Raw genomic sequence first — 27,207 nt, forward strand, 5'->3', positions numbered from 1 at the left:
AGGTGCTAAAGGTCAGCTATAAAGGTATATTGGCAAATGATAACATCAAACCAATATCACTGGACAATTTTCATACATTCAGGAATGAGGAGATAAATCAAAAGATCACGCATAAAGTTAATGCTATATTGACAATATTTAGTGTCCACCAGGAGGAGGGGCTCTAAGACAAAGCAACTGTAGTATTGTAAAAATGAGACACATTCTAATAACTCAGGTCTATGAATGTGTTTCGATACAAAAATGTTTCAATATATTAAATTCCATCCTGGTACATAAACATAATGGTTTTATACCCTCTGTAAGTGCTGGCCCTAAATGCCTTACTAACCATTATACACTAAGTTCAAACAAGAGGTTTATCTGAATATTCAGTTTTAATTTCTCTGAAGAACCTATTAGGAGTTTACTAGTTTTGGTTAGACTCTTACCACCATCAAGACTCCTGGAAACACGTTTACTTGAGGTCCGTTCAAAGTATGGAGCAGGTCTGTCTATGAGAGTGCTAGCCTGCCGTGTCTGTGCTTGAGTACGCCCACTGTAGCGGAACTTGGAACCTAGTGTCAGGAACTTGGCCTTGGCAGGCTGCTCTGGAGATACAAGTCTATAACCCCCAAAAGAAAAAGGAAACAAGTCACCATATTCAAAGGTATTTCAAAACTATAAAAAGATCCATATTCCAAAAGCATGTCAGATACCTGCTCAGGCATTGTTGCTCTTAGAGCATTGTGGGAGCAGGGCCAAATAAGCAGCCTTGCACCTTATATTGCATATGCAAAGTAGTCCTTTACTCAGTGTCCACACATGGGCTCATGAGCCAAACTGGACTGCCTGACAGGCCAAGAATGGCTAGTGGGCCAGAGTTCCTCCACCCCTGCACTCGTCTGAGGTTAACCTTCTTACAGGCCCACATAGGGCTAGTGGGAACAGCCAATCCCAGTATAAAAAAAGGACCAAAGTTGTCCATGATTTTTGACTTTTGTTCCTGTTAAAGAGATCAATTAAGAACACTTTTCTTTTTAAAAAAATGGGTTGAAGAGCATTTTAAAAAAATGTTTCTTTCATTACTGCATGGTTACATGCCACATGCACAGTGGAAAAATGTGAATCATTTTTCATTTACTGACATTTCTCTCCTCTTGCTATAGCAATAATTTCTGTTTTTCTCTACCCTGCTGAGATAAAGTTTTAATCTCTTAATAAGAGAAAAACCTAATTACTTCCTTATTTGGGATATTTTCAAGGATGCTTTAATTTACCAATCTTGGTTATACAAGTTACAGATAGGTAGCCGTGTTGGTCTGCCATAGTCAAAACAAAAAAAATTCCTTCCAGTAGCACCTTAAAGACCAACTAAGTCAGTTCTTGGTATGAGCTTTCGTGTGCATGCACACTTCAGTGTATACTGGAAGGAATTTTTTTTTGTTTTGGTTATACAAAGAACTGAAAAGTATGGGTACAAACTTCCAAAATATTCTCCAAATCGCACAGAATATTAGGTATCTCAGACATTAAAAACAATCACCAAGAAGCACTATATAAAAGTAAATTAAAACTTTCATAAAAATCTTATAGTACAACTGTTACAGACCAGTAGTTTTAGAATACAAATGAAAGACTGCATGTTTCCCAAGTCACACTACTTCCTGCAAAGGGAGATAACATATAAGAAAGAACATTTGAACCTAGTCTTCTCTTCCTAACAAACTCACTGAAAATCTGAAATGCAAGTTTTGCATTAGATCTATGTTATTGACACCCTGTCTTCAGATGGCAAGCAAAAGGAAATGGATATGTAATATATATTTAATCATCGCTATTTACCCTAAAAATGGTGTATGCATACAAGCATCCAGCACATTCCCCAAAACAAGAACAAAAAAGTTGGGTGCATACATACTAACCTCAAATTCTGTGCTCCAACATCTGAAGCCAAACAAGTACTAACCACAGGCCTAGCTTAAGCAGAAAAATGTAGCATCCGTCAGCTTTCCCCATCAACATGCCCTGTTAGACCCCATGCCTATTTTCTCCAGGTAGAGGAGGAAAACCACAGGGTTCTGTAGATTCCATGAAACAGTTCCACCCAAGATTTCCCAGGCTAGGCAATCTTAACTGGCCCCATGAAGGTTAGTCAACTGCTACTACTAATAAGCTACTCCACTATGGGAACCTTCTGGTCTGAATCTTCTCCTACAATGGTAACAATGGCAGCTAAAACTGCTGCATTCTTTTGTCAATCAACTCCTTAGAGTCAGCTGGCAAAGCCATTAACTAGATGCCTATGGGGAGATGACTAACTAAAAGCAATGGGAAGATAAGCCCCTGACAGTGATGCTACCGAGCATCCACTTATTCAAAAGGGATCTGCATGGAACCCCTGCACAGTATTTCCAGTGAATTGAATGGCAGTGATAGAACAGTATTTGTCCTATCCCCATACCTCATCTGGGGGGGGGGGGTGTATGGGTGTAAAAATACGACCTTTCTAAAAAAACAGCTTTAACTATTAGAATTACACTTGCTGCAACAGTTATATTGCTCGTGTTTATGTGAATAGCCTTTCAAAGTCTTGCTGGCATAGCCTTTTTCTTGGAACACACAGAAGCCAGATTATTTTTAAATCAGGATGATTTAAATCTGCGGATTTTCTGCATGGTGACCATCAGTAGGAACAGGATTTGATACATGCAGTACATTCTCCCTCCTTACCCAAACAGCTATTTCTGATTGGAATAGAATCCAATTAAATTGTATTCTACAAAAATGTCACAGAATAAATCTGTAATTTGAAATGGTCTAAAAAGAGGCTGACTGGTCAGCAAATATTATTTTTTTTTCCTGTTTAGAGAGTGTTTTAAAAGTCAGATCATACTGTATTCATTTATTTAGAAGTAAAATGGAAATATATTCCTGAATAAATCTGTTTAGGATTACAGCAAAATCCATCGAAAGAATACAAAATCATCCTTCCCACTGCCAGCTATGAAAGGAGAACCACCACCTTGAAGGACTGCAGAGCCTCTTCTGCTACAGTCAGTAGCTGGAGGCTTTTGATTCATGACCAAAACATTAATCTAGCCTTTGGAAACCCAAAGAGCATTTCACCAACTTTGGTTGATGCACTAGCGGGACCCCTTCCTGAATAACAAGTAAGTCCTATTCTGAGCATATTCATTGAGATTACTAAAATGTGGTGCATGTGGGGCTGCCTTTTAAAAGCATCAGATACGTCAGTTCAAAATACTGCAGTGAGATTACCGAGTTGCTGCAAAACCAGAATCATATACATGTTTAAACTACAGTGGCTTCCAGTCTGTTTCTGGACAGCATTCATACTGCTGGCATAACCTAAAAAATCCTAAATGGCTTCTGATCAGGCCATCTGAAGAATGGTTTTCACCTGGATTAACCTGGCAGTCTATGGAGAACATAAGCCCAATAAGTCTGACTATTGGTGGTTGAGTGGATGACTACTGGAGACAGAGCTTCTTGTTGTGACATTTTAATATAGAATACTTTTCAACGATGTGGGTTGGCAACTGTGTTGCTTTCCTTCATGGACCAGGTAAAAACCTGGTCTATGTGTTTTCTATTCAGTTTGAGTTTTAATACTGTTACTTTTATTGCTTCTACTGTATAAGCTTTAAATTATGCTAAAGTTTGCTGTTTTAATTACTCTTTTTAAATGAAGATAAGCAAATCAAGCAAATGAACGACCAAATTGCCATTATCAGTACAAAATGGCCTTTATCATCTAGGTATTGCTCCTGGTCCACTCAACTTCCTGGACATGCATTAAATGCATTATTTATGTTTATTAATGAAGATACTTTCATCTTATTATGATATACATCCATAATCTGAGTGATGACCCTGCTGCAGAATCATTTTTATTTAAAACGTATATCCTGCCTTTAGTTCACAAAACACTTTCTTATGACTTCTTTCCCAACATCCCAATTTTTCCCCCTTAAGCATCACACTCGGAGGAAATCCATTACTCTTGTTTGCAGGTGAAGAGTTCTGCACAACACTGATGATGACATGTACAAACTACATATAAAGATGTCATAGGTACATACAATCAATCTGAAATACTGTAGTTTCATATATGCCAGTTTGAGCTCTCTGAAAATACTACAGCAGTAACATGGTTCATGGTTAAAGAGATCATATAATCTCAACACTGTTGCAAGAAAACAAATATTCTAAGACAGAAGTGAGAAAGAAATACTCTAAAAGTTGTTGTGTTTTTTAGTAATAGTGGAAAATTTGCAGAGTTGATTTTACTCAGCAAAGATAGTTAGAAATTTGATGGTTCATGTATTAGGATGCAGGATATTACCAAGGCAAAATAAAATAGAATGTGGGACTTCCTAAAGTTTGTTTGCTATTAACAGATTGCAAATTTCATTGAAACAGTGGCAGGGGAAGGGTGTCCTCAACCCACAGGCCATTTTCAATCAAAACTGCCCTCTCAAAGCTGCTATTCTCCCCAGAGGATATGGTGACCCCATAACTAAGGAACATTAAAAAAATTACCTATAAAATGTATGATGCTCCACACAAACCTTCCATAATTTCTTCGCAGCCCGATGGTTTGGCAGCTTAAACCCAATAGTACTCTCAAACTGTTCCAACTATAAAGATTACAAACACCAAAATTAGCACAAATTCTAGAAATAACTGTTGTCTAGTCTTACAATTTAAGAGTGCAGTTATTTCAACTACAGCATATCTCCCTTCTCAAGATTAGAAACACTCCGGAGTTTTCATATTTCTAACATAACAGCACTGCATAAATTGCATACAGTAATAACTACACTTTTCCCCCCAAAAGAGAATGAATACATTCACAAGCAACTCTATAGGTAGTAGCCATATTTTTCGAAGATCCAAAAAAAGGCAAGCTCTTTCTAAACTAAAGCTTGCTTGCTGTGACAGCAGAAATTGTTGCATATGTGCTTTGGCTATGTCTCCGTACATATATAACATGCTAGCATCATGGTCTATTATAGTAAATTTCCATCAAAACATGTGAATTGTTTTACTTGCAATATGAAATGCTGCTTACATAGGAATTAATGAAAAGCATGGCACTAGCACAAAGATTTAATTAAAAACCAGAGTAAATGAATGAACAGCAAGACTAGTTAAATATCAGACTAGATAGTAGGATTGTTATTTCCTTCAAGTATTGTCCAGAGTTTCTCAGTTTTGTACATAGTTCAAGCAGGCTCAAAACTACCATGCTATTTTAAAAACTAAATGTTTACACATTTCTAAATGTTAGTTCCAAACGGAACTGACATTTGTTTTTGAAATCAGTAGCAGTTAACTCTCAGAAGCTGAACTGCATGTTATGGGAAAAACCTACTCAAATGGTAGAGTGTTCTTAAACCACATCATGAGCTTCCCTAAATATAATTCAAACCACTCCAGTGATACCAAGTCACATAAACATCTGCATAATGGCAGATGAGAGAACATGGCAACCATCCATTACAGTAAGGAAATTTACAGGGCAGGAGTGTGTCCAATCATCAGAAAGCACACTGCGGACATACTGAAGCCTTAATTATCTATGCTACCAGGGATGAAACTGTATTTGCTAAAACACTATACCGAATGGACATATTCCTACATTATTCAAAATGCAAATCGCTGTAAGATTGGACCTATTTTCAAAGAACTTCTGAGCTGAAAGTTATAACAACAGAGTGGCAAATTATGCCAGTCACATGCTTACCTCAGTTGGTCGGACTTTAATATAGAAGTTACTGCGTTTGTAAGAAATCTTCAGTATTTTGGGCCAGGCAAAACGATTGATTCGGAGTCTGTCCTTGTAAATAAGAAGCCCATTGGCGCATACCCCTAACATGATGTCAACGCCTTCAGAATCCTATCAAGACAATTGTAAAAGTAATTACTATTGGAATATTGAAGGAACATGGAAAGAAGAAGACAAAAGAGCAGGAAGGTATGCTAAGCTCATCCAAATAACACTTGGAAAATCAAGGAGCACTAAAAAAGACGATGTTGGTGATAAAGTGGATGTCTTTTCTTTTTATAATTTTATATTGGAAAATCAATAATTTATAGATAGATATAGATAGATAGATATAGATAGATAGATATATAAAGGAAAATCAAGGAGCACTGTATCGTAGGCAGAAAAAAGTCTTAAATAAAGGCTTAAGAAAAAGAAGTTTAAAAACCAGAAAAGTATAATATTGAACTAATATATTTTGAGGTTATGAGCTGAAAAATAACTTATTTCTGGAAATATAGACATAAATAACAATATTTTATGAGAGGCTGGATACAAGAATGTAATAAAAGCAGGTTTATCAAAGACTATTGTTGTTGTTGTTATATTTAAATACTGCCTTTAATCCAAAGATCACAGGGCAGTGATCTTTGACAGAGCCCTTAAGACTAATGGAGTAGCAAAGACAAAATGTAACCTTTTAAAGAGTCAGCAGGAAGTGATGAGAGATTGAAGCTAAGAAAAAAACAGTGATAGAAAAATCTAAACTTTCTAAAGAATAAATCAGTGGTTTTCAACCAGTATGCCATGGCACCATGGGGTGCCTTGAATGATGATCGGGGTGCAGTGAGCAATACTGGCCTCTGTCCCTCTTTCCTTCCCTCCCTTCTCTGATGCCCTCTCGTGTGTCTGCCTCCCCAAGGCTTGCATAGCTGTTTGTTGCAGCCACCCTGGCTACAAGCTTCTCAGGCAAATGGTGCCTCTGCAGCTGGCTAGGGGATGCTTCCAGGCCCCTGTAAGGCAGTGTGAGAAGGAATCTTTCTTTGGGGCAGGAGGGGCAGCTCAAAGGCCAGGGTAGCAGCAGTGGCTGCCTAGAGTACTCCCAAGAAGAAGGGAGAAAAGGCTGAGGGAACACTACAAAAGGGAGGGTGTTCAAAAAGGGATAAAGGGCTGGCGGTTCTGCAGGCAAGGGGTGACATAATTGGGCCTCTGAGCCCCACAGGGGTGCCGCAGAAAAAATGTTGTTGCTCCAGGAAGCCGTGGACTTAGAAAGGTTGTAAAAGTCTAGAATAAACAGAGGCTAGATGGATACTATCAGTATTAAATGCAAAAGAGAACAGAAAGCTTAGTAGGTCAACAGAAATCCCATTAAGGATTTGAGTTGTAGCACAACCCTATGTATGTTTAATCAGAAGTTCTTGAGTGTCATGTTTTCCCTCCTGTGGCTTAGCTTGCCTTTAACACATTCTAGAATCAGTTCTGGTTCTGGCTTCATGCAAGTGCATTATTCTGGGCACAGTATGATTCACAGAAGGAAAGAGAGGAGATGTAGAGATTAGGTTTGTATGCAGACAACACAGAAATGACCAGGAGAAAGAAGGAGGCAAAAGTAAAACTGCAGTCTGAAAACTACAGCATGTTGCAGTGGTATGTGCACATGCATGGCAGAAAAGAAGAGAGGATGCACAGAGACCAGGGGAGGGAAAAGAGTGATTGAGATGGGGATAGAAAAAGTAAAGAGATATAAACCGGCAGGAGTTTAAGCCCTATTTTCTAAAATACAAGCTGGGGGAAAGTCTGTATGGAGCATCTGTTTACTTAAGAGGATTTTTAAAAAGAAAAAAAGAAAAGGGAAAGGCTTATTTTTAAAATGCAATGCAATTGGTTCAATGCAAATGATGATTTTGTGTGAGGCATGTGCAACAGAAAGAAAATGAATGGTTGAATATGGTACATGCTTGCATGTAGATGTATGAAAGGGCGTGAATAGGTGGAGTACGTGTGGATAGCCTGGTATAAATGGGATGTGTATGCTGCTTTGGTCCTGCACAATTTTGGCTTTGGTCCCATCAACTGATGGCATGTGACCTCAGAAAGTTATTCAACCTGAATGCTGCATTCCCTTGTGGATAAGGTTCCACACTCCTCTGTTCTAAATGAAATGTCATCTATAGAAATGCTGGCCAATACCTTAGCATGATGTAAATCCACTCCGTACATGGAAAGTCTCTTGGCATTTTCTAAGAATTGGGAATCTGCCTGTGCTGGAGTCAAGCCTCTGGAATGATTGACAGAAGAAAATTCACAGCAAAAATGAGTATCAAGAACAACATAAGCCTTCCTGCATCAGATCCATGTACCCACAACAGCCTGTTTCTAGCAGTAGCCTTTTGAGGGTTTAACTGTGATTGGTTATTCCATTTATCCCAAGCATCTGGCCCTCAACAGCATCTTGTTTCAGCTACACATTCAATCCTAGCAGTCACTGACCCTCGCATCTATAGAAAAGCACTGAAACTAAATGACAGGATACTAGTTAAATGGCATGGCAGATATTATTTAAACACCAACACCGCACCAAGTCTCTCATAAACATTTTGGTTAAAAAAATCAATGGCAGAAGCTCAAACTATGCAAGCCAAGGTCTTAGCGAGTCTGCCAAGTCTCCAAGTAAGTTAAGGAAGCAACAGAATCTGAATCTTCAAACAGTACTCTCTCATGTTTGGGTAAGTAGTCAGGGAGTTATCCTCACCTGGCATCTATCTCCTATGGAAAGGGCTGCAAAGGTGTAACATGTTATAGCAAAAGAGATTTGGTTTGTTGGAGATTGCTTTTAGAACCATTTTTAGTGGGGAGAAACCAGGGATTTTCTTAACACAGGTGTCCTGTTCTGGAGAGAATTGGGGGGGGCATTTAGGAATCTTTGGGTTTCCCCCTCCCACCAGTATGTGACAGCAGCTCCATACTCTTTGGTCACAACCATCTCTAAAATTTACTAGCTGCTGTTGAACTACCTGAAAGGTACTGGTGGAGTGGTTGGGGCCAAGATAATTTAGACCAGCATTTATCAACCTTAATCCCTAGAGAACAACTCCCATCATTCCTATCCAGCATAGCTAGTAGTCAGAGATGATGGGAATTGTTGTTCAAGAATATCTGGGACCCAAGGTTGGCAAAGGCTGGTCTGGGCCAATGCAGTTCCTTCAACATATACTTCAAGCCCGACCACTATTCACTCCACAACGCTCCTGCCTACACTTCAGCAGAGCCTTTCACAGACCCCACCTTCTACTAATGGAAGGCGTAAACCTGAACGCTCACCCTCTTTACCAGGGAACCCCCTAAATGTGGGAAGAGATTTTTATTTTTTTTAATTTGGCTTAGAATGAACCTTCTTGAAAGATTTGTCAAGCCTCCTTTCCAACATGAACCTTACAGAACAAAAGGGCAACTTCTGCACACATGCGTATCTCAACTGCTTGCAGGAGTATTACACAATAAAGAAGAAAACAAATAAGAAATTCTTTGAAGAACAGAGTATCAGGAAATTTGATCTAAACTTGTTGCTATTGCAGTGATATCGTTGCCTCTGTCAACAAAGAAATCTAGGTCATAAGCATTTGCTTGTGACATTCTTAAATGTTAAGCCGACAGTAGGAAACTCTTGCCCCAACTGTCACAAATTAGCTGTTACTATCCTTCTTTTAGAACAAAGGTATATTACCCATAAGCGCTAAGGCTGGAATACATCTAATATTTTTTATATTGCAATTTTAATGTTGTGAACCACCCTGAGATTACAGGCATAGGACAGTATAATAATTTTGGCTACAACTGTTACACAGTAGTTCACTGTTGCCTAAAACAGTAACATTTTGCCCAATCATGGCTTTTTCTATCTAGCAGTGCAAATGGCCAACTGAAGAGATTTAAATTTCCTTGCTGAGATTAAAGATCGTATTGAAACGTATCTGTTTATGTTCTAATCACCATGGGTTTGTGGGTGGGGAGAGGAGCAAAACAACTTGAATGCAAACAAATCACAGAGCGGGGAAGTCTTTTTAAAACACATATACACAAGGTTCCAATTACTTGCAAAATGTATGAGTCTGACTAATTATATTTTGTAGATTCCTTCTGTGAAACCTTCCTCTTCCCTCATGTGATACAAAATGTTCAGTTCCTCACAAAGCTAACTACGTGAAGTACCCAATGAGTTCAGCAAATCACACACTTCGCTGGGGGCACAGTCAAGTTAAAATTGCATGCTTTAGTCCTACTAATTTCAATGACAAGTGAAGCGTATGCTACCCATCACTACTCAGAACATAAATTGCTTGGTTTTGGCTGGATGATGCCCGGTGTTCAACAATGCAACCTTAAAATATGGATCACAAGAGTAAGCCTGTGCTGTTGCCGCTGAGTGCAGTGGCGGGAGAGGATAAAGAAATTATCCCCTGTCACAACAGTATTATACCACATACTAGCAGTAATAAAAAGGAGAGATAACTACAGAAGTTCCTTGCTCATGAATGGGGCCGCACACCTGAGTGGCGCAGCTCTAGCATTATATAATCTCACAAAACATTTTTTCCTGGATTAGAAAAATAATAAAAGTAATTTATGAGTGAAAAAATCTGATGATGTTGTTTTTCTCTAGATGATTAAGCCTACACTGAAAACAATCTACCTCTCCCCACTACATCATTCTTGTACACAATCTCTGGGGAATATTGAGGATTTATTAGTTCAAAAAATGTTACCATACTATTCAAATATACTTGGATATTAACTCCAGAACAAGGGAAAAACAAAAACAAAAGTAGCTTAGATATGAAGCGCTGTAGTCATAACTGCAAAAGTTCATGATGAGGACAGCTGATCATCAACTGTGGCTTCAATTTACAAATGTAATTTCAATCTGATTTTTCCCATCAGAAGAGTTTGTTACTGTTTTTACTGGCTAAGTCAATGGACACACCTTTGGCTGATTTTCCAAATCTTTAAGAACAAAAAACTCTTAAGCTTGAGCTTGCTTGTGATATTCCAAATTAAGGTTATAAAGAAATACAAAGGCATTCTAGGTATTAGGATTCTGCATGAAATCCAATACTACCCACTACTAGGAAAGGGAACAGAACTCAAAGGTTCAGAAATGACCCACCTGTGTGTTTTGTGCAACTCTACTACTTTCTCCTCCATTTCTTTTGTCTGGTTAGGTGCAAACTGAAATTCCCCTATGTAATCACTGTTGTGTTCCTCTGGATCATAGTCACCTAGTTCTGCTTGTAGAGTATATGAACCAAGGAGAGCATGGGTCACAAAAGAACATGGTAGGCGGCCAGAAGCAATATCCTGACGAAGCTGCAAACATAGGAAGTACCTGAACAGAGAAAATGTCATCAGACAAATATTTCTTATTCATTTTGACAAGTTAAGAAAACTAAAAAGATAAATATCTTTATTAAAGCAAAGTTTTTGGTTTTGTTCTTAAAAAAAATGCCACAAAAATACCTTTTAAAGGACATAGGATTCCAAGTGCAACCTGTTCTTCATATATATCCACCAATAAATGTATGTGTGTAAATTGATATCCATTAACAGATACACACTTGTGAAATCCTAGCACCAATATTCTGATTTCTAGTACAAATGATTATAGTTAAAATTCACTGCAAAGCTATTTTAGTTCACAATCAAAACATCCTTACTGAAACTTTATTTCGTATAAGAATTGGTTTACACCCAATTACTCGGGTGTTTGAATATTTCTTACTGATTCACTGCTAATTTTGTCCTGTCTCCTTGTCCCATATACCCTATAGCCCTCTCTCTACAACAGAAAGCTTCAGGTTATGTCAGTCCCTGCTCCCCAAAATTCATCTAAAGGAATCTATAAGCCATATACATTTTCACTTGTTATCTTAAATTTTACACTATCAGAGATCCAAGAGAAATATTTCAGAATCCGGATTCAGGATAAGTTGCTAGCAGCAAGCAGGTGCAAGGTGTCTCCAGACATTACCGAGCTCTGAGCCAGAAACTATTTGTTGTCTTTTCTATCTTGGTCATGTTCTCCTAAGCTTACACTTAAACTTTGCATAGCATTCCAAGGAAATATGAAAAACACAGGATTCAAAGTCAGGTAGTAATGCTTCATGGCATACCTGGTGATGTCTTCTGTTAACTGTGAGGGATCCGGGGGATAAAACTTCACATTAAATGTAAATAGCCAGGGCAAATCTAAATTGGGAAATTCCAAAAGGCCGGGAAATGTATTGGTGGGAGGATAAGAAGACAAAAGCACGTACACTGAAGTCTACTACATATACATTTGGGGAATAGTGTACGCTAAAAACTAGACCATGATACTTTCAAAGCACTTTTAAAAATTGAACATATTTTACATATTCTTCAGCTCTCTTGCAAAGCTACTACTGTACAGTAGTACCTCGGGTTACATACGCTTCAGGTTACATACGCTTCACGTTACAGACTCCGCTAACCCAGAAATAGTGCTTCAGGTTTAGAACTTTGCTTCAAGATGAGAACAGAAATCGTGCTCCAGCAGCACAGCAGCAGCAGGAGGCCCCATTAGCTAAAGTGGTGCTTCAGGTTAAGAACAGTTTCAGGTTAAGTATGGACCTCCAGAACGAATTAAATACTTAACCCGAGGTACCACAGTAACTCCTTCGGATCTTAACCATTTCTATTTTGCCCCTCGTGCTATTTAACATCTACATGAAACCACTGTGCAAAGTCAAGTCATCCAAAGATTTGAGGTGAGATGCCATGAACATATACATGAGGAACTGGTTGACCCTCCAGAAGATGTTGCACTACATTTCTGATATATGCATTCATGCAAACTTTTTTTTATTGGCGAATGGCATCGCAGAACTCAGATAAGAGTGAATTTCAAAGGGTAACTGCATTTTGGAAGTGAGAATTAGGTAGGCTCACATCAAAATGTGAACCAAATTGAATTACTCTCCCATCCCGAAGAACAACTAAACCACTGCATTCAGCACAAAAGGGCAAGGCAGCAGGCAGGAACAGAACTCAGCATCCTGGGAAATCTCAGCTCATTCTCTTCATCTCCTTTTTTATAAAGCTTACTTTTAGTCCCCTAGCTGTGAATATTGTCTTTAGCTTGTATGGACAATGAAATTAATAAAATATCAGAAGCCAAGGGTGGTGCGGCCAAGTAATATTCCTATTGGCCTATCTGTCCCTTTCATGAGAAACAAGAATACAGGTATATACACAACAAGTATATGCAAATTTGTACAACTATAGAATTTGGCTATTATGCTGACATAGAAGCCTGATTTAAAAAGAAAAAGAAATGCAAAACATGTTTATAAGTTACATGCATCTATTTTAAGAAATATGAGATTTAATCAACGTGCATAGAACCTTACCATTATAATTAGTGTTATTTAATTAAGCTTACTGTCTACATTTTAAAATTAAAACTATAAGTCCACCTTTTGTTTTTTTTTAATTATCAATTGAAACCATAAATAAGGTTGACTATTTCTTCATTTAATTCTAAATTGCAGTGCAATCCCAGGCATGTTAACTCCAAGTAAATTTCAGATTTCTTGTAAAAGAGAGATAATGTGTTAGTAACCCTGAACGTACAAATAGTTGAAACATTTGATGAGCTCTTGCAAAGTGTACTATTGTAGGTAGAAAATAATCAACTAGATTTCTTGTATAACTGCAAAAATAAGTTTAGTTTTAGTTATGATCTGGAATCCAGCATTGTAGGCTGCACAGTAGCTTTTATAGGCATTCTTCTTTCTATTCATGAATCTGTGTATGTATAGGCTGCAAATCTGACCTTTTACGACTGTAGGTTGCATGTCAAATGAATAATTGTTTAGTGTAAAGTGCAAATCTCTGCAATGTTGCACTTCAGACTCAAACGTTACTGTTCTTTGAAGGAATATTCTGGCTATCATGAACACAAGCCACCAATACATTTTCAGAAGCTAACATAATGCTACTGAATAAAATTCATAGAATCATAAAATTGTATGGTACTGATATTTGTGGTACCATACTGAATCAAAGGACTTCACAAAACTTAGAATGTAGCCTGAGAATTTCCTCGTGTATCAAATTACTAAGAAGCTACTTCCCAATTTTAGTGACCATGTCTCATCAGAAATACTTCATTCTCTCTCATCCTCCTCCAGCCCCACTTCCCTGTTTTTCTCTGTAAAAATGAAAAGGTGACACCCTATGAACACAATGAGGAAGTACTTGGTAGAACTCTTTTCCAGCTTCTATTTAAGCTAACTCACCAAGGCCCTTAACCATGTGTTGGGTAGAAAGAAAGAAAGAAAGAGAGAGAGAGAGAGAGAGAGAGAGAGAGAGAGAGAGAGAGAGAGAGAGGCATTTAATAGAGTATAGAGAAGAGGATTACTTATCTATCAAGGGTGTTATACAAAAACATGCCCTTTCAGGGCCATAAAAACTGTAATGATCCTTTCTGTAATGATTATATACTGTTTGGCCATACAAATGTACGAAGAGATGTGTTTTACCATACCTGACACTGTTCAAAATCTCTTGCAACTGATACTAAAGCCAAACAAAAAGAACAAGCATATTTGCAAATGCCAAAGAAGGGAAGCAAGGCTACTTGATCTGCTATGCTCAAAAAACTAGCTGTCTTTGGTTTCCCATCTCTCTGAACTATTTCCATCCCAGCTGGTTGGTATAATAACTTAGAAACTTTAAAACTACTGTCCAGGTTTGTCAATTTCCTCCTCCCATCCTATCCTTTTCCTTTTTGTGTTGGGTATTTTAAATTGCAAGTTTTGTGAGGGCAGAAATCTAAGTGCATTTTGGGAAGCCTTTCCAGCAGAAAAATGGGATGGTGGTGCTTAAAATGAATAAAAGTTGACCACTGCTTGGTGGCAAAGGTTACTCTTAAAAACAGCAGTGTGTGAGAAAATTTCTGAAGTGGATATACATAGTCTTAGACACTAAGGAGATAGTGCTGCCTGCAGTTGACAGGTATCCAACCTTCTTGGGTTTCAGTCTGATGCAGACAAATGCATTGCAATTAGTTTCTGAAAGACTAACTAAATGAAACTCAAGAATCAACAGAATGTGCTCAGTTGTGAAATAATTTTAAAACCTGTTAATACTTACTGCGAATTTGCCTCTTTATTTCCTTTGAAGGATCAAGCCAATTCTAAAAAAGAAAAGAAAAAAAGGAATAATAAGGAATTGCACAAGATTGATACAGTTGGAAGAAAAGCATGGAATACTTAAAGACATATTTTATATACAGCTCTGTGAAACTGTAAGTTATTGCTATTCTTTCAAAATCGGCCTGCAGTTTCTTTGACAGCAAGTCTACTTCAGAGATCAAGCTATAGTGATTTTCTTCCTTCTCTTTGCATATATTTGCACCTGACAGGAAGATGACAACTTTAGTAAAAATAGATAATAATAACAATAATATAATAAATGCTTTTGAAAAACTATCCCGGGCCATCTATCTCATTCACCTGCATTTAAAGAAGGCAAAGATCAGCATGGATTACAATATCTCTCACTATATATTTACCTAAAACAAAAAAAATTCCTTCCAGTAGCACCTTAAAGACCAACTAAGTTAGTTCTTGGTATGAGCTTTCATGTGCATGCACACTTCTTCAGATACACAGATATATATTTACCTACCACTCAAGATATATATTTACCTACCACTCAAGAAAAGGCTACTGGATATGCAAAATACCTTTGTCTTATTCCACACAAGACAGCAGTTGTAAATGATACAAAAAAAAGGGAATCTAATCAGAAAGCTGAACATATTCTACATCTTATCCTCAGTGTGATTTTGTTCACAAAATCTATGGTCTAATGTTTCAAAACAGAGAGGACTAAACTGTCTACAAGGATATGTAAGGTGCTTCCCCACAAATATTTAGATGCTTTAATGTTGGAATCAGAGAAGCACTACTTGCCACAACTCATAATGCAATCAGAGTAGAATGGTGCAAATAAATGACTTGTGCATTTATGATAGCATGTAAACTTTTCAACAAAATATTTTTGTGCTGTCTGTAAATATTATTAAGTTGTCAAAAATCGTGTAGACTTATGCCACAGTCAACTACCTAGATTTCCTTTCCAAAGTACCTTGGAGCTTCATTAGGGACCACATCTAAATCTCTGCTGAGAAGAAAGAGCAGGGCATTCAGATTCTACATTCTGCAGCTGCAGTCTAGTACAACAGCTGGCTCATAAATGGGTGGCTATGATGAGTGTACAAGAATAAAAAAATACACATCATTCAGCATTTAGCATTTACTGGGCTGTAGGTCAGAAATTTTTGTGGCATTTTAATCTGAGGAGGCAATGGCCACAGTAGGAAAAAATGAATTAGGTTACGTGGATGCCAAGATGAGAACTATTCCATCTTAAGCTTTTTAAATTTGAGGGATGGCAGAGGTAACAGTAGCAAAACTTAGTTGATAAAATCTGTGAGAGGCTTCAGTAATCTGTATTCCTTATTATAAGATTCAAAAAACAACATGGCAAGGTAAAGAGAAACAATATAAACAAATGTGATTTCTGTGTCCACTTGTGTCACCATTACAAGCTGTCATTTTATATATTTATCATTTTCTTTAGTGAAATAGCTTTTTAAAACTGTTGTTGAATGTCTTGAGCATAATGTCAAAATTAAGTTCAATTATTGACATTTTGCCTCAGAGCCTAGCTGCTGATAAACGGCTACATAAAATATCCAGGAGTTCTCATGCCAACACCCTGGTTAGCAGAATTCTTCTTGATTTCATGTCATATTCCATGAGCTTGGTATGGCTTTGCTCTTTCCTATCTCTTTGTTTTTGTCTTTCATGTAAATGCAGACAAGACCCTCCTCAGAAAAAGAGAAAGACTGTGTCTTGTCAACAGATGATCCTTATTAGTCCCCAATGCAAAAATTATTGCTCTGTTTCTCTCCTTAGTAAACAGGAAAACAATAAAGCGGGGTGATGAATGTTTGAGCTGAAACGCCAAATGCAGGAGAAGTCCTCACAGCTTTAAATCAAGTCTTGCTGCAGTGTTGTAGGCTATCATGGGGAAAACACCAATGGGTGTTGTATTTTTTAGTTATCATGACGGAGCCATCCCCTTGCTGCTGATGTTTTACCTGCCATTGTTGTAATTTTTCCTAGGTTTTGTAACTTTTAGGCATTGTTGAGAAAATTGTTTTACATGCATATTTGTCCACTAGGAACAGAAGAGCAGGAAGGACAAGAGTAAGCATGGCTTGTGTGCTGAATCCCATGACAGTGAGATTGGCCATAGAGAATCACCCTAACCATGACAGCAAGCCTCAGGCATGAGTGTTCCATCATACTTTTCTCACCTCCTTCACATTCAAGGGGAGATTATGATTTGCTGCTAAGTAGCTTCTAATCTTCTCCCCTCACATGGTAGGACAATAAAGAAGAGAAGGACCGCACATGAATCTGAGGTTCCCCACTGCTCATTTCAAATCCTTCAGGAGAATTATCTGAATGAACCTAGGGAATGGAGCCAATGCTACTGGCACTGATATTCTTCCTTAATTTGAAATATGTTACTTGTTAAAAGTTTACCACTAAACTAGGACCAAACATGCTAGTCATAAGAGCTCTCTGAAGTCTGAGGCTCTGAAGTAGGATGGAAAAGATTGAAAACATTAAACAAATGTTATTAATGCAAAATTTAGTACTTGCCTTCTGATCAGCATGGTCTTGAAACAGTAAACCAAAGTAGTCCTTTTCCAATAAGTTAAGCTGTCCACACACCTTATCAAATAGCACATGGCCTTTAGCCTTTTTCTAAGGAGAAAGAACACTACTGTCAAGTAACAGGATAGACTATTAAAACATTTCAAACTATAAAAATGTTAAAACTTTTTAAGGCGTCTCACTTCAACATACTAACAAAGGAAAAATGTTCAATATTAGTTCCTCCTTATTTTCCTTTATTTATTAGAAGAAAGAACCCAACAGCTGTACTTGAGCCTGCAATTGGTAAATAGGAAACCCCTGTTAAGAAATGAGGTCCACCCCCCCTGGTATTTAAGTAATTGAATTATATTCTTAAACAGAACAAAAAGTTACATAAAATTCCTAATAGTAAGCTTGAAGTCTTCCAATAATAGCATTGTGTCACACAAAAACATCAAAGAGTAAGCAATGTAATTTAAGATTTGCATCCTTTAATTCAAGAACATATAGGTTTTAAAAGAGGAATCTGTTTGAATTTAGTAAGATGGTTCTACAACAGAAATGTCAATCTGGAACATAGATTCATTGGGTTGTGTCCATTACTAGTCCTACTCAGAGGAGATCCATTGAAATAAATTAACATGACAAATTTAATTTTAAATTAATTAATTTTAGTGGGTCTACCCTGAGTAGGACTAGCACTGAATGCAACCAGTCTTTGCTAGACAGCCACATAATACTTAGAATCACTGTTAGTCTTTTACCAAAATGCCAGGCCCAGGGGATGGGGACAAGTGACTCCAGCACCAACACATAGTAATGTTAAGGTCCAAAGAGTGTTTTATGCGTTCCACTTCACCAGAACCTAGGGAAGTTCCACTCCAGGTTTACAAAAGAAGTTGCAAGGCACACAACAACCATTACTGGCCCAAAGGAAATACATGGTCTAGCATGTCAAGAAAGAAAATGAAAGAAATAATGCCTTTTCTCTTCTCTTCTCTTCCTTCTCTTCTCCTCCCCTTCCCTCAACCCTTAGCATAATTATGCTATTTTCTTAATTCTATTAGCTTTTAATGAGAGTGAACTGTTACAGGAAATGTGCTCCCCATTTTTTTGCCATCCCTATCTTCCCCATCAATTTAAGAACTAGTATAAGTAAAATAAATAAACAACACCCCCTTTTTTATACAAACAAGAGACTCACAATGTGTCCAGTGTAGCTCTCTCACATAAATAGTGGGTGGGGAGGGGATTAGAATTAAACAACAAAGCTGATCAGGGACGTTGGGCCCTAAGCTTTGCTTCTGCGTAGGTGTGGCCTTAAAGCAAACAGCTCTGAGCATGCTCAGAACAGATGTACTGGCTTCTGGGTCATTCAGAACTGCAGACCTGCAAATGTGGCTGGATTGCCAACATGCCAACAGAAAAGAGGGGCAAACTGTACAACCAGGGCTAAAAGTACTGGAAGTTCCATTAACATACAAATTTACCATCACAATGTTTTTCGGTATGGAGACAGATGGGTAAGACCTCCTGGCCATAGCAATACTTTCGGACTGAGATTGGCTGTGTGGTGCAGAGAGCTGGCCAGAGAATGGAAGATTGACAGATCAGTCTCCCCAAGTTTCTCAAATGGATTGGGACTGTGGAAGAATGTATGGCTTTGAGATTTTAGGGAAATTTTTGCATTTTACTTGGTAGGGATAAGCACTGGATGGTCTAAGGACCAGCCTCCGCTGACTTTAATCAGGAAGTAGGAGGAATGAAAAGCAGAAATAGCAACAGCTAATCACCATCATCAACAACAACATCAGCAATGGCAATCCATAGTTTGTAGTCACGTTTCAAAAGGATCTTCTCAGATAACAATATATGCTAATAATTTGGGGGGCCTCTGTCACATAGGGCCCTAATTCTGTGCATACTGTGCAGACCTATCAATTTGCCACTGACTACACTTGGTTCAGCTGAGGCCATTCTGCTGTGCTCCTCTCTCCCATCATGCAGATGAATTAGTGCTCCATCCTGTTCCTTCTAGCACAGGTGGAGCCTCAAGGTAAATGCCCACACATGGTCTCCTCAGGAGTCACTGCCTGGCGGTAGAGACTGGAGCTCACTTAAACTGCAAGGTGTTAGCAAAGGACCCAAAAGCCCCTGAGGCTCATCACACTGATATTTGGAAATTCTTTCAGAAACTGCAATTTCTCTTTGGCACAATTGGAGAGGATCAGCATGCTGCCTTATACTTCAAGCAAGTCCCACATCCTTACTCTGCTATTTATGGCATTTGGTAAAGCAGCCATAATATGACATTTTTGAGACCTGGCAGTTGAAAGGCATTTTTGCAATTGCTTATCCTGCAGATTTCACTAGACGCCACTGCAATTCCAAAGGAACTCCATCAACTGCCTATGTGTAGGCTCTTGCGACACTGAAGTTATTGTGCCTAGCAGCCAGAGATAGAAAGCTCAAAACTGAACAAGCCTGCTATGCTCTGTGAGCTATGCACTACACAGTAGTTGTGAGCTATACTGTACAAATACAAAGGACAAGGGGGAAAAGGTATGCAATGCAACTAGCAAGCACAATAAATACATTGTTTGTTTGTTTCAAAAGGAATCAAAGCACATTCATACAGGACTGAACTGCTCAATTTAGATCCCAGTATTTACAGTTTTAGCTAGATCCTTCAATGCAGCATCTCATCCGTTGAAACACAAGGAACAATATGTAGTTAACGTATATCAACAAATACATCAGAGAATAAGCAAGATTATGGGGAAATATATATTCAGGTACAACACACACACACACACACACACATTTCCTAACTTGTGGCTGATATTATGGGAGCCTTTACTAACTGCCTCCTGCCCAAGGTAGCTTAAAAAACAACTTTAAAAAACTTTTAACCAAAGAATAAAAAAATGCAGTTATAACAAGCTCCTTTTACAAACAGCCTGATTTAAAATGAAATTGAAATAAAATACAAACAATTTTCCATTTTATATACTTAACATTTCTTTAGAATGAGTCATGACCATCTATCAAACAGACTGAGTTGAAGGAAGGTTATGTAAAAGAAAAGGACACATGAGGATAGGAATAGCTCATTTCAGTAGTTAAGTACTATAAAAGGACACATATTGTGTATGGTACTTATTGTTGTGCTTTACTACTGGGCTTAAGGAGTAGTAAATTCTCAAAAAGAGTATAAACCCAGATGTTATTGAGCATTCTATCAGGTTCATCCATGACGTGACGTCCATGAATGAACCTCTATCTTCAGTGCTCAGATTATGAATAAGCAAGACTTTACTGATCAGATCTGATTGTTTACTAGTTTGCACAGTGATGTCTAATAAAACATTCCTGTCCAATCCTATTAATATTTACTCAGAAGTGCTAGTAGACTCTTGGTATAGTGGAGGGGGTCTGGGGAAGTTTTTAGGCTGTGATTTTATTTTATTATAAAACTAATGAAATAAAAATATTTACTCACAAGTAAATCCCACTCTGTTCAGACTAACTCCCAAGTAAGCATGAACAGTATTCTAACCTTATTTCATTTATAAATTGTTTCCTATGGAGCACCTCTAAGCAATTCCACAATACAATAAAAACATATATAAAAGAACTGCACATATAAAAATAATTTAAAATCCAATTCAGATAACAACTGCAGCCTTACTTTCAAGTAAGTAATCTCATTTAGCATGTTGGTCACAAAACCTGCCTCTTGTCTCTAAGCAGTCATTCTGTAGTATACATGGGCTACATGACCATTACTCCCATGCTGTATAAAAGCATATACCAACTGATTATTTGTATTAGTATAATTTCTATACCAGTCTTCATTCAAAAATTACATAGTTTACAATATAAAAAGACAAAAGTACATACATACATACACATACAATGCATCCCCCAACACAGTACTACTGGTTGGCATGCACACCTGTATGGGAAGTATCAATCTTTGTTTTTAGTAATTTACATTATCTACTATGTATCTTAGAAAGTTGTTTGTCTATTCACTATGCATTTGGACTTAAAATACTGTAACCTAATTTTGTGTGGCAATTCCTGAGATTAAGGAGCAGGTTTTTGTATATGTTTGGATTCAATCTGATGCCATTTTGAATCAAGATGATGAACTGAAACTTTCAAAAAATGCATTGATTTTAACTATTTCAAAAACAAACTGGTTTTTTTCGTTTCTAAGGTAACAGCCTGCTAATGATTTATAATCAAATATACCCCTCTACATCCATCCAGCATCATGGCCCAGATATAATCATCCATATCTTTCCCTGTGGGGTGGAGAGGTGATTTTTAATTAAGAAATTGAAGGAAAGAATTATCAGCTTCGATAACATGCATGCCTTTTACTCACACCAAATCTCCAGAGCTGCATTTTGTTAAAAAAGTAAAAGTGGGGGAAACTACAAGCAACTGGATGTCACATGTAGCTTGTGTCTTTATTTTGTTTTCTGCCCTTCTTTGGGAAAGGGTCCAGGGGCCCTCAGTCTAAACTAGACTAGTATAATAAGTTTTGCTTCTAAATCTAAGTGTCTGATCAGAAATCAATAGAATAAACATGCAGCTTAGGGAACAATTCTAAGCTCCCTGCGAGGATGGCTCATTAGCCATTCATGTTGCAGACTTCCCTTCCTGCCAGTTGAGAGGGAGGCCTGAAATCTTGGCCAGCTGCTACCGGTTAGTGTAGACCAGGCACGTCTAACAGGTAGATCGTGATCTACCGGTAGATCACTGGGTGTCTGTGGTAGATTACTGGTAGATCACTGGCTCCCCCCAAAGAAGCTCAACAACTTTGGCTCCCCTAAAAGAAGCTCGGCATTTTTGCCCTGCACCTCCCAAAACAGGACTTTCCTTCCTTAAAAAAGCTCAATAACTTTGACCTGAAGCCCCAAAAGGGGGTAGATCACTGCCAGCTTTTAACTCTGTGAGTAGATTGCAGTCTCTTGGGAGCTGGCCACCCCTGGTGTAGACTATACTGAGCTAGATGGGCCAGTGGTCTGGCTCAGTGTAAATCAGCTTCCTATGAGGTCCACCACAAGATGCCTCCTCAGTGTGGTGGTGGAAAGTGCCATTGTTAGTGCTCTGACAGAGGTGGGAAAATAAATGGGGAGTCTTAGGGTTACTGTCAGGGTGGACTAGGGACAGCATAACATTTGCAGGATCCAGTGCCTTTTGATTTCCCCAACATGGGAAAAACTTATGCTATTCTGGGAGCTGGCATAGTTCTCTTCCCTCCCTTTAAGCAAATGGGAGAGGGCAAAGTGGACAACGAAGAGGAGGAATGCATCCCACCACATTCCGGCCCAGCAAGCAAAAGTCCAGCAGGATGTAGCAAAGTGGTGATTTATTTATTTACATTTATATCTCATCTTCTATTAGGGAACCCAAGGCAGCATATACATGGAACACAGACTGTCATTCATCTAGGCACTGACCAGACCTGCTTAGGAAGCCTTCACATGCCTTCTGACCACACCCTGGGACTGCCGCAGGCTGTCCCCTACCCCCATAGCATTAATCTTTGTTATTAATATAATTTTGGAGTGTTTCTTTGAAACAGATAGACAAGATGGACAATATGCACAGCTTTTGTTACAACAAGTGATTTAAGTAAATATTGTTCATGGTTCAAAACACACTTTCCTATATTTTAGAAATATCATGAGTTCACTAATAAATCATAGGTCATGTGGTATTTGAAAGTTTAATAGCAAGTGCACACATCTATTTCATCTAAGCAAACTGTACAAAACCATTAAAAACTTATGTCAGCTTCAATATGTTTCAGTTGTTCAGACGTGCATAAAATATGGTCATGCAGTCATCTTTTAAATGCCTTTTGTCATAAAAGTTTAATTAGAACAGCACCCTGCGTAGAAAGCCTCCAATGTAATTCTCATTTGTGCTGTATGAAGAGGAAGTACTAAGCCAGCTTTTTATATCATTTGCATTATTTAGACAAGATAAGTATTCAAACAACAATTAAAGCTGTTAAAATTATTCACAATACAGCTTCTCTCTTTTTCTACACCAGAACTACATCAACTGAAACATATACTTAGACGTTTTAATTAAAGTAGCAGAATGTGTACTTTATATGTGTGTAGTTCAACAAAATATTGTTACTCATTTGGAGAGACTATGCCTAGTATTCCATTGAAATCCAAATGTGAGCAGTGAAACTCTTTTTTATTCTCTTAACATAGTATTTACTCCCCCTTCCATGAGACTGGTGGGAAGACAGCTTTCAGGGGGTGGGGGTGGGAAAAAGCTGTGGATAGAGGGCTCATTAGGCACAGCATAAGAAGTTAAGGCAAGACTGAGAAAGCACACCTGTGCAATCCCTTATCAGTAATGAGATCCTTGCCCATTTCTAATGCACCATCCTCTTATAGTTCTCAGGGGACCAGCAGGAGAGTACTTTAAGGTTCCCCTGGCATGAGGAAGAGAAAGACAGTACTCACCTCAAACCCAATAAAACTTGGTAGACGGCAACGCTACACAAGACGGAAAACATAAAAAATGCTACCAAGATGAATTATTTCTTTGCTTTCAGTTACAGAATATGGATGAGAAAAGACCTGTTTTGTTAGGTAGCTGTTCAGTGACCATAAATTACCCCTCTTACACTTTTCAGCATTCACAGAAGATATCCTGAGTATCATATTCTAAAGGCATTTTAAGACGTTATATAACAGCAGTAGGTCAGACTTAAAACTATACATAACTACTTGATGCACTTCACTATGTGAAGTTCAAATACCTGCATGCAAATAAATAAATAAAATCAAACTTTGGCACCACTGCACTGTGGCCAAAAGAAATTGGTTTTGAAATGAAGCGATTTTAGCTGTTGCTATTGTCAAACAGCAAAATCTACGAGCCTACTGCAATTCATTGAGAGATCTACCAGTAGGTCCCAATCTGCCTTTGATGTACATAATTTAGTAAAATGTTTCTGTTCATAAATGGACAAACTTTTGACCGTTCTGTGCAAACAGAACAATGCCAAACAGGATTTAGGAAGCCAGCTTCAAAACATCAATATTTTAAGTAGAATGTTTAGAGTCTTTAAACAAATTCTAAAATAAGATTTTATGCATACTGCAATCAAGCTACATTAACATAGGTACAACTGTTTAATAATTTATATGACTGCATCAAACTACTTTCTACTATTGCTATTTCTCCTATTAATTTTCATGGGAAACAGTTATTTTTGCAAGCAAAGTCCTGTCATAATATAAGGTAAAGGTAAAGGTACCCCTGCCCGTACGGGCCAGTCCTGACAGACTCTGGGGTTGTGCGCCCATCTCACTCAAGAGGCTGGGGGCCAGCGCTGTCCGGAGACACTTCCGGGTCACGTGGCCAGCGTGACATCGCTGCTCTGGCGAGCCAGAGCCGCACACGGAAATGCCGTTTACCTTCCCGCTGGTAAGCGGTCCCTATTTATCTACTTGCACCCGGGGGTGCTTTCGAACTGCTAGGTTGGCAGGCGCTGGGACCGAGCAGCGGGAGCGCACCCCGCCGCAGGGATTCGAACCGCCGACCTTTCGATCGGCAAGTCCTAGGCGCTGAGGCTTTAACCCACAGCGCCACCTGCGTCCCCCTGTCATAATATACAGTACATCAAATTCTGTTCTCATAGTAGCTATTTTATATAAACACAGTCTCTGGCAAATTTGAGGTAAAATTACTTTTGACTCCATTGCTTTGTTTAATGAATACAGTGTGTAACATTGTACACTCTCAATGTAACAGCTACTGTTGAAGACCATCAAGATAGGTCACTTAACATATTTGGCAGCACATAGTACAGTGGTGCCTCGCAAGACGAAATTAATCCGTTCTGTGAGGCTCTTCGTATAGCGGTTTTTTCGTCTTGAGAAGCAAGCCCACTGACAGCTTAGCGGATTAGCGCTATTAGCGGTTTAGCGGCTTTTAGCGATCAGCTGTTAAGCGGCTTAGCAGCGGATCAGCTGTTAAGCGGCTTAGCAGCGGATCAGCTGATAAGCGGCTTAACGGCTTAGGAAAGGGGGGGAGGGGGAAAAACCCGCAGGAACTCGCAAGACATTTTCGTCTTGCGAAGCAAGCCCATAGGGAAATTCGTTTTGCGAAGCGCCTCCAAAACGGAAAACCCTTTCGTCTAGCGGGTTTTCCGTCTTGCAAGGCGTTTGTCTTGCGGGGCACCACTGTAATTTCCTCCAATTGTCACAGTGACATCAGAAGCCCAGTAAATCAGCACCCATCTCGCTTCCGGCCAAGGGAGCCGGCGTTTGTCTGCAGACAGCTATCTGGGTCATGTGGCCAACATGACTAAACTGCTTCTGGCACAATGGAACACCATGATGGAAACCAGAGTGCACAGAAACACTGTTTACCTTCCCGCCACAGCGGTACCTATTTATCTACCTGCACTGATATGCTTTCAAACTGCTAGGTTAGCAGAAACTGGGAAAGAGCAGTGGGAGCTCACCCCATGGCTCCAATCAGAAAGCCCAAGAAGCTCAGTGGTTTAGACCACAGCGCCATGCAGCTAGTAGTTGTGTCTGAATCTAAAGACATCATACCTTTAGATAGAAAGGTAATTGGGATGTGCTACTAATTCTCTGACACCATAAAATTTCCTCAGCCAACATGAGGTCGGCATTTGTACGATTCAGGAGACAATGGAGGAATGTGCCTTTGGGGTTGAAGTCAAACTGCTGGAAGGTTGCAGCACCTACTGTGGCTGTAGAGACCGATGCAGGAGTAACATGTTTTGTTGCAGTTGGGGCATATGAAGGCATCCAACATGAATTATATTCTTTGTAAGCAACAACTCAACTGCTAATACACAGCTTTACTTCAGACCTTGGGTTTCAAACTTCTACTCAGTGCTTATTATAAAGCATATGTTTTGACACCCAAACAGCACAATCCTATGCTTGTATATTCAGAACCCCAAGGAACCATAACTTGAAGAACTATACTATGTTTGAGAACAGTGTATATTATAGTAATCAGAATAATTTATCTAACTACAAAGCTGAACAGAAAAAAATGTTGCGTAGTACAGAGTATTATTTTCTTCCATTCATTCATAAACCCACCTCCTCAGACCTTTTTTTCCCACACACCAACCATTCATTGATGAGCACTGGCTCAACCTAGAAACACTAAAAGCTTTTCTCACTGCAAAAGGGTATATATTGACAATAATGTCCCTGAGCTCTGGCAGAGAACAGTGCTAGTCCACCTAGTATTCAACCAGCACACACTCCAAATTCAGCTACTCTATTTTTGCAAAATTTTAAGCAGTATAGTTACAGTATGCCCTGTTCTTTAAAAAAAAAAAAATCATAACTAAACCATTTAAAATCTATGTAATAAAAAAAAGGAGAGGGAATAATTACAGCTGTTTTAATCCAGAGTACATCACTTCTAATCTCTTAGTCATAGCTAAGGGCTTGGGAGCCAGCTTAGAGCAACACAAACCCTTCATCTCCCAGTTTCCCCATTCCTCCTATGATCTTCCCACCAGTCTTATGTGTAATGTAAGTGTTGCATCAGCACTGTGGTTAACAATGGTTAGCATCAACTAGTCAGTGCAAATCATTATTGGGTGTGAATGAATTTCCCACTATTACAGACAAC

General features: G+C 38.6%; 1 protein-coding gene across 20 annotated transcripts in view; it reads right to left on the reverse strand.

Annotated features, from left to right (window-relative positions):
• The window catches only part of EPB41L2 (erythrocyte membrane protein band 4.1 like 2), an 81,225-nt gene that overhangs the window by 22,958 nt on the left and 31,060 nt on the right, over positions 1–27,207 (reverse strand). For all 20 annotated transcript variants that reach the window (XM_083731097.1, XM_083731110.1, XM_083731105.1 and 17 more), the window contains 8 exons: positions 17,533–17,637; positions 14,945–14,987; positions 11,941–12,016; positions 10,938–11,156; positions 7,964–8,051; positions 5,753–5,905; positions 4,546–4,643; positions 432–604 (listed from right to left, as the gene is read on the reverse strand). In XM_083731097.1, coding sequence (XP_083587223.1) covers positions 432–604; positions 4,546–4,643; positions 5,753–5,905; positions 7,964–8,051; positions 10,938–11,156; positions 11,941–12,016; positions 14,945–14,987; positions 17,533–17,637 — 955 coding nt within the window. The remainder of the gene's footprint in view (positions 1–431; positions 605–4,545; positions 4,644–5,752; positions 5,906–7,963; positions 8,052–10,937; positions 11,157–11,940; positions 12,017–14,944; positions 14,988–17,532; positions 17,638–27,207) is intronic.

This window comes from Podarcis gaigeae, assembly GCF_964106915.1.
Source record: "Podarcis gaigeae genome assembly, chromosome: 3".
Classification (NCBI taxonomy): Eukaryota; Metazoa; Chordata; class Lepidosauria; order Squamata; family Lacertidae; genus Podarcis; species Podarcis gaigeae.